Source organism: Vigna umbellata, chromosome 4 (assembly GCF_029865625.1).
Source record: "Vigna umbellata cultivar VRB3 chromosome 4, Vumbellata_1.0, whole genome shotgun sequence".
NCBI classification, from domain to species: Eukaryota; Viridiplantae; Streptophyta; class Magnoliopsida; order Fabales; family Fabaceae; genus Vigna; species Vigna umbellata.
The window spans coordinates 13,627,606-13,639,967 of record NC_142168.1 but is presented as its reverse complement, the minus strand read 5'-3'; the positions used below and the strand labels follow the sequence as shown (position 1 = coordinate 13,639,967).

General features: G+C 29.5%; 1 protein-coding gene across 1 annotated transcript; it reads right to left on the bottom strand.

Moving 5' to 3' along the window:
- Nucleotides 1–4,756: 4,756 nt before the first annotated feature.
- On the bottom strand, nt 4,757–8,520 carry LOC124848306 (cytokinin hydroxylase-like). The gene is made up of 5 exons (XM_047325955.2): nt 8,097–8,520; nt 7,705–7,931; nt 7,319–7,560; nt 6,557–6,935; nt 4,757–5,410 (listed from the first exon to the last, which is right to left on the bottom strand). Exons 1-5 carry the CDS (start codon nt 8,374–8,376, stop codon nt 4,991–4,993), a joined length of 1,548 nt encoding a protein of 515 aa, XP_047181911.1. The 5' UTR covers nt 8,377–8,520; the 3' UTR covers nt 4,757–4,990.
- Between the last annotated feature and the right edge of the window lie 3,842 nt (nt 8,521–12,362).

Below are 12,362 nucleotides of genomic sequence, written 5' to 3'. Positions count from 1 at the left end.
TCTTCTTCAAAGTCACAAGTTTTAATCATTAAGTTTAATTCAATTACGGGACATAACATAGTCGTTCAAAGCTTCTAAAAGTAAATGCGTTAAACTCAGTTTACTTCTTTTTATATAATGCATTTTAGGTAACACAGTTTTTAATTCTTTCCATTCTCCACATTCCTTATTAAATATCATATCAACTCACTAAGTTTGCACAGTAGTATTCACTTATAGAATAATATCCACACCACAAAATTTTAGGTATGAAAACTCTTAGGGTTAATTAACAATAGTCACAGCTCAGATTTATTTAATATTTTCATTTTTTGTTGGTAAATATTAAAAATTAAGATTAAGTCTGATTTATTTTCACAAAATTAATTAGTTTGTATAGTAAAGATTATTTTTACTCATATTATAAGATACTTTTGGGTTAAATATATTCTTCCTTTCCAAACTATTTTTAAAAATTATATTTCATCTCCAAACAAAATATATACATATTTCATTTTTAAATTTTATGAAAGTCATGTAAAATATTATTCCTAAATAACTAGTAAAGGTTATATTATATTATTGTGTAACTCTATTTGTGACATGTAACTACATGTCATTTGTTAGAAAATATATTTTACATAACATTTATAAAATATATGAACAAGATAGACATATATTTAATTTAGAAATGTAAGATAACTTTTACATACACTAAGAGAGAAAAATATTTTTAAGTATGTTATTTTAAGTTTTCTAAGTGGGTTATATTGAGAGATATAAATTAATGTTTGTTGTCTTTACAAATAAACGTTAACTAACGTCTATTGCATTTAAAACATATTTTAATTTACGTCTATGGTAAGGAAAACAAATGTTAATTTATGTTTTTTTCTTCAAAATTTTCAAGCCAAAATTTATTTCTTTAATACAATAATACACCACAAAAAATTTCAGAATTTTTTAAGTAGCATGGATATATCTCAAATAAAACTGTAAATATAAAAAAATTGGTGAAAATAAAAAACATACTGAAAATGATGAAACTTTTGAAATTTGAGACCCCACTCACATTTGTCACTCCATTTCCAACAACTTTTATTTTTGAAATGTCTCAATCTCATTCGAGGTCTATAGTAAAAGTTATGACCATATGAGGTTTTTAATTAATCACCAAATCTTGATGACTATGAATCTGACCAATATGTCAGATGTCAACACTTTGTATTTGAATACAACCCAATAGAAGTTATTACAAAACAATTTAAGTCAAAATTATTTTCTATTTTTTTTAGTGAATTTTACAAAATCAGGATTTAGGGTTTAGAATAAATAAAAACACTAACCTTAATGCGAAATGCAACAAGGGAGAATGAAAGTTTGAGCCCAAATGAGCAGCACAAAGGTAAGATTTATAAAATGAGTAAAAGAACTTGCTTTTACGATTTCGACACCATCATTGCACTTTGGTGAGAGGTTTTGCACAAACGAAAAAGAGAAAACTGAGGATTGACACTTTTATTTGAAATTTTAAAAGGTTAATTGACATTAAATCACATTCCAATAGATATTAATTCCTCACCTAATATCAATTTTAGGATAATTTAATGTTATTTGAAGTTTGTTGGGCTTATGATTAACGTTAAACAGAGAATTAACCGTTTATTAGAAGGTGAACATGATGTCAATTTAGACTGAATATTTATAAAAGTATTATTGTACATTTTTTACATGAGATTTTGCTGGAATTGATAACTTAAAAAACCCTTTTTGTGTTAATGATATATTTATTTTTAATATAAAGTGAAGATTATTTCTATGCATAGACTATAAACTTATTTTGAAGTTAAATATATTTGTTGTTCTCGTACTTTAAAAAAATATGTCTCATCTCCAGATCAAATATAAACATATTTTATCCTTATATTATAGTTTATTTTCACTTAGCCCATGAAACAATATATTGTTTGTCAAAAACAATATTTTACATTACTTTTATAAAATATGAAAACAAAATAAATATATATTTAACTTAAACACAAAACATAATTTTTGAAAATTAATTTAAAGACGAAAAACATATTGAAAAAGTGTGATTGTATCTTTAATCAATATAGAATAATCAAGATACGAAACAGAGAAGAATGAGTTAAGAGTGGTATTTTGTTAGATTATAAGTTTGGCATGTAAAATGATAGTTAAGAGTAGCTTCTTCGATTAATGTTGATGGGGCACAGGAACCCTAAAAGGTGGCCTATATATATCCCAGTGGCACGCAGCATTATGAAGATGATCATTCACGTAATGATCATACACCAATATATCATCATGCGTACAATTATTAAAGCATAATCAACCACTTTTTATACTGATTTTACAACACTAATCCAAGATATTGCCCCAAATGTGCCCGAAACTCAAAGAAGATCATCGATCTTATAATCATAATCTTCCAACTCTACTACATTGCTTAGTGGGATTTTGCTGGGATTTTCACCTGCATCAGTCAAACAAGATATGTATATTAAATAACTAATTAAAGGGTCAGAAATGCTTCTCGCACACTATATAATTTTCTATTAAAAAACATTGCACCTTGTATCGTTAAAGTAACTTGATAACTAGATATCAAGCACGACCCTTCTGCATTTCATCATTTTTCTGATTTTTTTTTTTAACTGTCGCATCATTCTCTTTTTCTTTCTTTCAAGACATTAAGGTCGAATATGTTCCACATATAATCCCAGCATTTTGTCTAAAAGTTTTAGAGTTACCAAGAAATAATAAGGTTTGATTGAGATTGTTCCAACTTAAATAACCACCACTTTGAGTCAAAGTGGAAGATGCCTTTGAGTGTGTTTTATAATATTTGCAAAGAGGATATCTTCTATTGTTTTAAAAACAAAATTATCACACCATTAAATTAGTGTAATAAAAAGACGTCTGTCACTTGAGATATTAGAGTCGAAATGTAAACAAATAAAAAAAAACTATTTTTCATTGGCATAGAAGATATGAACTCTTATAAGCAATCTCAAACTTTTTTACACATTTCAAGAAGGAAAAATCACCATAAAGACACAATACAAATCTTTGATTATGAAATATTTATGAATTTTTTAAAGAATAATCGTTTGTAAGACATAACAATAACAATAATGAGACACAACCATACATAAAAAATTGATATCTTCCCCAATTCAAAAGTTTCAGATAATGAATTTATAAGATTTTGCTTTGTTCTTATATAGTGTTGACCTTCATTATTCTTATTTAATTTAAAAATTAAACTCGAATTCCTAACATTTATTATAGATTGAAATACATTTTTGTTCAAAAGAGTGTTAATGGATATAAGAGTTATAATGTTCCACCATTGAACATACAAGGTAATACATATGATTTGTAAAGTATTATAGTTGCCATGACGGTGGTGCGTAGTATTCTTAGACTTTTAATCTCATAGTTCCTAACAAGTTTATAATGATTAATCAAAGTATAATTTGTATGTTTATAATATAACTTTTAAGAAATTCAATAAACTCAACTAATTGATTTTTATACGTGTAGTTGTATCATCTAAATGATTTTTCTTATAACTGTGATTGATTTAGACTTAAAGCAGCACTAATGAATCATAAGTGATGTTTGAAAATCAAAGATCTCATACAAGACAAATGATATATGTTCATATATACTGTATAGTATGACCATCTGGTCAGCCTAAGAACTAGATGATTGACCAGTCTATGACTCCATAGGAACGGGTCGGGTGGCCGAGCAGTCAGATTAAATTGAAGTTAATGTTAAGGATTACTATGTTAAGCTTAAGTTAGACCAATACTAATTGGATCATAATTAGGCCAGTGCTAACCAGAAGTCCACCTTGCATCTATAAATACATGTTTGTGGTATTGTGGTAGGTTACATTCATTGCACATTTATTGCTAATACTGTTAGATTCTTACTAACTTTAGCATTGAAGTACCTTTTCTCGATTAAAGAAGAATTTTAGTCCGTGCTTAGAGTTTGAAGACTATTGTTGTGAGAAAAACACTTGACTCGATCTTAGAAACATATATGAATCACTCAAGCATAATTTGATGTGAGTATTTAAAAGAGTGAATTGAAGCAACGAGATGAAATAGTAAATGAAAGTAATGGAGTTGTATTGTAAGATGAAAAAGTTTGTAGTAATTGAGAAGGTGTTTTTGGGCTAAGTGGGCTTGGGTTGGATGAAGAGTTGATGTGAGAATTGGCAACTGGTGATGGTGATGAAACTGAATTCAACTAAATGAATCATTGACACGTACGAAGAGAGAAATTGAATCTTAAAAGTGAAACCTAAACAAAAAGGTTTTTGCATGGTGCGTAGATATAAAAATGGAGCACAACTTAGTAGAAGTGAGAAAGAAATGATGGTTGCAATAAAAGAATGATAAAAAGTAAGTAGTGGAAGAAGCAGAATCGAGGCCTGGTGGAAGCAGATGATAAGATGCCTCAGAAAACAAAACAAAAAAACCCCTTTTAACTCCAAAATGGAGATCCCTACCCTACACTCAACTTGCCTTATTTTTCATTCACCACTTCATCTAAATCACCTCGTTTTTCTTATACATTTATTTATTTATTTTATTCATTTTCACTCAAACCTTTAACTTACTAACAAAAATAATTGATTTAGAAACTTTATCTGAACAGTTCCTCCAATTTCTTTGTCTCTCGTGTTGCATGTGTGAGTGGGAGATTGATCTAAAAACTCAATCGAAGCACGATGAAGAGATAAATACGTGTTCTTTCATTCAAGTTTCTTCTAATTTACATATCCTAATCCTTGCAATCATTATTTCATCTCTATCTCCCGCGATGGTTGTAAAAAAAGTCGAAATAAAAAATTACAAGAATGCTCATCAAGATCAAGATGACCATTGTTATATAGATATAGTATATTATATATATCCGCACCATAAAAGACAAAAACTCTCTTTCATCTCTGAAAATGGAAGATCCCTCATGGCTCCAATGGCGTCAAACAAACCTGAACCCCATATTTGGGCTTGATGGTGAGAACGACGACGGGGGCATGACGGTAATTTTCAGAAATGGTGAAGCTGAACCGAGAAATCAACATGGCTAATATGATCTTAGCTTCCATTAAAGCAAAGGCTTGTCCAACGCAATTTCTAGGACCAGAAGCAAAGGGTAGAAAACGACCGGGAACGAATGACTTCGAACTGAACCTCTCTGGGTTGAACTCGTTTGCATCTTTTCCCCATAGCTTTTCGCTGTGATGAATGGCCAACACAGGGATCCAAATCGACAGCCCCTTTGGGATGTAAAGGTCACCTAGTACTATGTCTTCAAACACCATTCTCGGAAGCACCGATGCTGGAGGATACAACCTCAGTGATTCGTTAATCACCATGTGCAACTGAACAAAAATCAATTAACAACTTTCGTTACTTCATTCTAATAATAATAATAATAATTACTATTATTATTATTCTTGTGTTGCCCATCAACCTAAACCAAAATTAATGCTCAATCTTTGACCACCTTTAGGAAAATCTACCATTTAAATATAATAATTACGAGAAAATCTGTAAATTTTCAAGTGGGTAGCTGAGAACCGTGCCATTGAGTTGAGTAGGGTCAACTTATTTTCCTTTTGTGTAAGGTGGCGTGGGATATTTATTTTTATATATATATATATATTCTAAAATGGTTTTATTTATGATTTAAATTAGTTTTATTTATGGTTTTAACTTCTTTTTGAGAAAAATACAAACGAGAAAATGACAGAGATTGAAATTCTTAGCATTCTCTTGGCTGAAAAAAGTATTGCCGTATCGTTATTCAGAAAATGAATGAATTAGCTTGAAACTTTTTGCGCTCTTTGGACACTCTAAAGAGAAAGATAAGCATTATTATAAATATTATTGTTTAAAATAAGAGCAACTACCGGCGCACGGGTGCAAAGATGATGCTTATATAAATTATTTTTTGTTTGTTTGTTTCTTTATGCACATATATTTGGGTTACACTAAAATATTTCTTAGCTGTCCCTTCTGATCGTCGTGCTAATAATAATAACTCAAAAGCCTAAGAAATTTATATTAATTAGCCTTTTGGCCAAGAAACTGCGGGCTCAACATGTTCATAAAACTATTTTTTTTTCTTTTTTTCATTTTAATAAATTGTATGGACCACCCGATTAAAGTTTTCCTAAAACTGGCTCGTGCTGGGTTTTAAAAGCAACAGTTGTGTAGGCTCTATAAAAAGCAATACTTGACACCACTAAAAGTAAAATTGTATAAAATTCAAAATTAATTAAAAAAAGAAAACAAATTTATTTAAGATACAAATTTGACCAACTTCCGATCCCCTAAAAGTAGCCTAAAATAAGCCTCTCTCTCTTTTTGTGAAATCAAAAAATAGGTTTTTAACCTTCCTCAAAGGTTTAAACTTTAAAGAATGTGTATATATATATATATATATATATGCTTTAAATGAAAAAAAAAATGTATTAAAATTAAGATAAAGTTTGTGGTGAAGAAAAAGTGATTTTGGTACTTACAAGAGTGAGCTTGGAGAGGTGATCCAAAGAAGGAATTTCTCCATTGCAGACAGTTCTAACCTCTTCTCGGACTTTGTCCTGCCATGATGTGTTGCTGGCGAGTAACATGACTGTCCAAGTGAGTAAAAGGGCAGTGGTTTCGTGTCCGGCAAAGAAAAATGTTTTGCATTGATCCATCACTAGCTGCAGATTGATGCTGTTTCCATTCCCTTTTTTCTTCTGCATCTCGTTCAGGAGCATACCCAACAGATCATTCCCATAAGAGTTGCTTCTTCCGATCTCCACACAGTCTTTTCTGCTTTGTATGATCTCCATCAGCAGAGTCTCCACCTCCATCTTCAAACACTTTATCTCTCTGTTATACTTGCTTGGGAAAAACCTATACACACAGATGAAAAAGGGTGGGGGACAGGGACAGACAAATGCTTTCAGATAAAACAATAAAGATGGAATAAGACCGACACAGCCATAATGCTAACCATGGAATAACAAATATAAATGTGATTATTCACATGCTTCGGGATAAAAAAGCAAGGAATCCAATCCACATTTCTATCTCGTACAGAACCAAACACTGCATGTAGAATTAGAATAGCACAAAGTTAATCTATAATTGTTACAGTTTTCGCGTTTCTAAACGTGCTTTTTTCTTTTTTTTAACTTTTTTTTTAACTTTTTGACGAGTTTCCAAACACGCCATGGATCTTTTTGTGAAGAGAAATCAAAAGGGTGGCTTAGAAAAGAGTTTGTGAGGTGAGAAACCTGCTTCCGGGAAAGCAAAGATGACGGCTTGCTTGAGCACAACGACTCTGCAGCAGTGTGAGAAGGTGGAATATTTTCTTCCCTTTCTGATAGCTTGTACCAAACTCAGTCCTAGAGATAATATCTGCAGTGAGTTTAGTCATGTAGTGACCAATCTCCACCTCAGTTTGGCCACACTCTGACGCAATTTTGAGTGATTGGAGCATCTCCTTAGTGCATTCCACCATGTGTGCAGCATAGCTCTGGAGATAGTTTTGGACAAGAACCATTTGTAACCGTTAGTACAACCCAAAGAAACAAAGAGACAATCCATGATACCCCAGAATTCGAAAAAGATGAAAAGGGTAGACTCGAAAACAGTAAAAATTTTACAAGAGTATCGATACCTTAAGTCTGTCTCCCATGAATGCAGGGGCAACGATGTGACGTTGGTGGTACCAATCTTCACCATTTGCCATCAACAGTCCTTGCCCAATGAAATTCTTTGAACCCTGCCTTTGCTGCCAGGATTTCCCAGATACCGTACTGTATTTTGAAAGGAACTCTTTGATCAATTCGGTCTCAGTGAGACAAAGCCTCGGTTCTGTTCCATTCCAATATAGAAATCTCTTTCCTACACAGTCAAATCCCCGGTTTTACCTTACACGTTCAATTAACTTAATTAATTACATAACAGATATCATACATATATGTATAAAGTATGAGTTTGATTGATATTATTATGTTCACATACATATACATACATATGTATATGTGTAATGTTTATGTACGTACATACCAAATTGGATAGACCAAAGCAAGAAATGTGGGAGAAGACGACCAACAATGTCGTGGCTTATGGTTTTCATGTCTTGGGAGGTTGTTTTGGAGACAAGGGAAGCCATGTCCAAGATGTTGCCTGTGAAGAAACTAGGTTTGGGGCCACGGACACCTTGCATCTCCATGATCTTTTTTATGCGTAGAGGGGTGAACCAGTAACACGAGAGGTTGTCGTAGAGGAGTTTAAGTAGGAGAATAGGGAGTATGAGCAAAAGGGGTGTGAGGACCACCATAGCCATGGTGGTAATATACGAGGATATGTTGATGTTGCTGATGATGTTGTTGTTGGGTTGAGAAATGAGAAGTAAAAGGGTGGTTATTGTGTGAGATGGTTATGGCTATTTGATGGGAATTTGATGCGTGACTCAACCTATATATATAGTGGGAATTTCATTTGATGGGGATCTCTTTCATTTCTTTCATTTCTTTCATTTTATATATACTAAACTCCTACTGCTGAAGACTACAGTTTTGGTTTAGTGCTTATATATGCCAATGTTTTTGTTGCCGATCAATACAATCATCTTCTTTCCAAATTCAACAGAATTTATTCCCATAATTCTACCACAGTTTTCTCACAAACTTGCCACCATTTCTAGAACACGACGTGGATGTTTTAGTTGAGTTCAGCTATTTTTCTGAAAACCAATCATCTTTCTTCTTATAAATTCTAAGGACGGTGAGGTATATGTCCACAGAAATTAATGGAATATCTTATCCCAAACAATGTTGTTTGAACATGGACACTCATAACATATAACAACGTGTGGGAAAACAATTCAGTGTGTGTTTATGGACTAACTTTCATACCAAAAGATCCATTTTGGAGTATTTACGAGATTATGTAGGAATAAAGTTTAGAATAAGGTCATATGTGTGAATGTGTTTTTTTTTTTTTTCAATAACGCCCTCGTACATATGATAAAAATCAATAAATTTATCCTATGATGAGTTGCCAATATTTTTCAGCATGTTTCTGAATATGAAAAAAAGAAGAGATAAAATTCACTTAGGTGAATAAAAATAATTAAATTTAATAATTTATATATTTTTATGTATTATAAGTCCGTTGATCCGCTCTCTCGTTGACAGATCAAGACTTCAAAAACAGTACTAGTCATTATATCAATAAATATAATTCATATATATAATTTTTTTTTATTAAGAGAGTAATAAAGTTAAGCACTCTCTAACTTATTGTCAAAATGTAACTTTCTCTAATTTAAAATATAACAGAAAAATTTAATGATTCGATTGTACATGGTTTACTTATTGTAACAAAGATAATTAATATATAATTTAATAATATCCTGTTAATTCCATTCTATTTTGTTTTAAAAAATGTGAAATTATGAAAGACGTATTTTAAAGTAATTGTTATCAAATTATAATTTTTCCATACACGACTAATTGTAGTTTTTTTTACCCTTTCATTATATTAAATATTTTTTCTCAAATCTCTCGTAAATCATAGTCACGAGTCTACCAAATAACAGTCACGAGAACCAAACAAAAAGTAAAAAATAAACTATTGTCATATAGTTTTAAATATACTACATTAGATGAAAATCCATAAAAAAAAATTGAAGAATGCGTGGAGGGTATGTAGTAAACTACCAACCTTTTTTCCTTTAGAAGAAATATGGAGTTAATTATTAGATAAAATGTTGAAATGAAATATATGTCGTTAAGTACAATGTATATGATCCAGAGATATAGGGTTCATGAAAATTCATTAGTCTTCTCACTGAGCTGTGTGATTATGAAACTGATTTGTATCATTTAACAGAAAACATGTATGATTGTTTAAAGCTTGTGCTCTTGTACCCTGTCCTACGCATAATAATAACTAAACAAAACAGGAGTTGAAGAGAACAGCAAGAACAACATCGACATAATTCACCTAACATTAACAAAAGGAGTACATTAAAATGTCCTTTTTTTCATGTCATAGTACACCGGTTATGTTTTGTTTGTATTGTGATTGAATTTGAGGTCAAAGAAATATTAATAAGAAATATGAAGGATAAAAAGTAGATGATAAATATAGTAAGTATGATGTCTTATTTAGAGAGGTGGAGATAATAAGGAGTAGAAAAGTGGAAGAATTTTTTCATAATTTTTTTTTGTGAATTTTTTTTATACTCTTTAATTTTATTATTTTTACTTAATGTATGATTTTTTTATGGAAGTCATCGGGAAGAGATTATAATATTAAGTTTAGAAATTTATTTTCTTGTATAATATTTAATTTTATCATTTATATTCAATGTAGAAATTAAATTTATATTTGAATTATTCGATTTTTTTTACGTTTTTAGGGAAAATTAATTCATTATTATAGATCTAGACAATTTTTTTAGTTTACGTAAATGGGCAAGTCCTGCAGTCCTCACACGACTTTAAATGAAAAAGTTGTGCAGGAGTGCACGACTTCTACACTGTCACAACAAAAAAGGTGAAATCGTATACTCCACACGTTTTCAAACACTGCTAATCGATTGTGTACTTCACACGTTTTCAAACACTGATAATCGATTACGAACATCTATGACCGATTACACATTGTTAAAGTTGTGTAGGGAGGTCACGACTTTACTGGTAACCAATTATCAGTGCTGAAATTTGAATAAAAGGTCTAGTAATAGATTACAATGTTGTTGTAATCGATTATCAGAGGAAAAAAAAGGTTAAAACTAAGTTAAAATATGAATTACATTAATTACATTGATGAAAATTCAAATTAGGAAAGAGATTTGTGCATAAAAAAGTTATCATGTTTCCTTTATACTCATCATAAATTTGATTAATTGTTTTCTTTATACATGTTTCTTTTATACTCATCATAAATTCGATCAATTATTTTTTGTATAATCAATTAAATAATTTATACATAATTTAAATCATTTACACTCATGTTTCCTTTATATTCGTCATAAATTAGATCAATTATTTCCTTTATACTGAATTTAAATCCTTTATACTAATAATAAATTAGATCAATTATTTCTTTTATACTGAATTAAATAATTTATACTTAATTTAAATAATTTACACTCATATTTGATAATAAATACTTATGTTTCCTTTATACTCATCATGGATTAATTGTTTCCTCTATACTCAAAGAAATAATTTATACTGAATTTAAATAATTTACACTCATATTTAATTGATCCAATTCATAATGAGTGTATGTGACAACTTTTTTATGCAAAAATCTCTTTAGTAATTCGTATGGATGTACTAGTATGTAAGTAAAAAAAAATTGTCTAAATTCGTAATAACAATTTAATTTTTATCCAAAAACGTAAAAAAAAAAACAATTATTCTTACAATTTATATCTTAAATTTTTACTCTAAAATTTATTATTTGACAAATGAGTAACTTTATTGCTTTTTGTTTTAGAAACATTTATAATATGTTTAAAAAAATTCAGAATAAGTTAATTTTTCTTCCCTTTTAGTTTAAATATATAGAAGGAATTCGAATATGTTATGGCAGTTTATTAAATTATAAATTATTACTGGTATTATTAGTATAAAATTCTACAAATTAATTGTACATTATATTTTAAAATTTGGTGATAGTTTAAAATTGTTTTCTTTCTTTTCTTTTTTTTTTTCTCTCTCAACTCAAGAAAAAAAAGTACAAATTTGATATAAGTCTTCCTTTCATTTCTTTATACTCTATTTTAATTCATATAAAATTATTACAGTAAAGAATAAAATAAAATGCACCCACTTCCACTATCAGCTCCAGTCATTTTTTTTATATTATTTGAAACAATCCATTGGTCAAAGAGGGGATCTTCTACATGTCTCCACCTTTATCCTCATTTTTGTTTGGATGGTAAAAAAAGAAAGTAATAAATAATAATAATAATAATAATAATGGAAAATAAAGTAAATAAATTGTAAAATTAATTAATTTTTTATTAATAATTTATTTATTATTTTTTTAGTTTTACTGTAATAATAAAAGAAATATTTATAATCAGTTTTACAATTATTTTTTATTCTACATTTTGTTTTATTTTACACTTATATTTCATTCTACAAATATTTATTTTATTTTATTAATGATTTAGTTTTATTCTACCCTTAAGATCGAAACGAGAAAGATGGTACATCCTAAAACTTTTATCCTTTACTTGATGCTTAATTACTCAAGCATTAAAATAGTTTTCATTTTTTTTTTCATAATTTCTTTACCATAAGTTTT

Coding starts and splice junctions, on each gene's coding strand:
- LOC124848306 (XM_047325955.2), bottom strand. CDS start 8,376: ATGGCTATGGTGGTCCTCACACCCCTTTTGCTCATACTCCCTATTCTC. Junction 7,932..8,096: donor GCTTTGGTCTATCCAATTTG/GTATGTACGTAC, acceptor TTGACTGTGTAG/GAAAGAGATTTCTATATTGG. Junction 6,936..7,318: donor CTTTGCTTTCCCGGAAGCAG/GTTTCTCACCTC, acceptor CTGTGTGTATAG/GTTTTTCCCAAGCAAGTATA.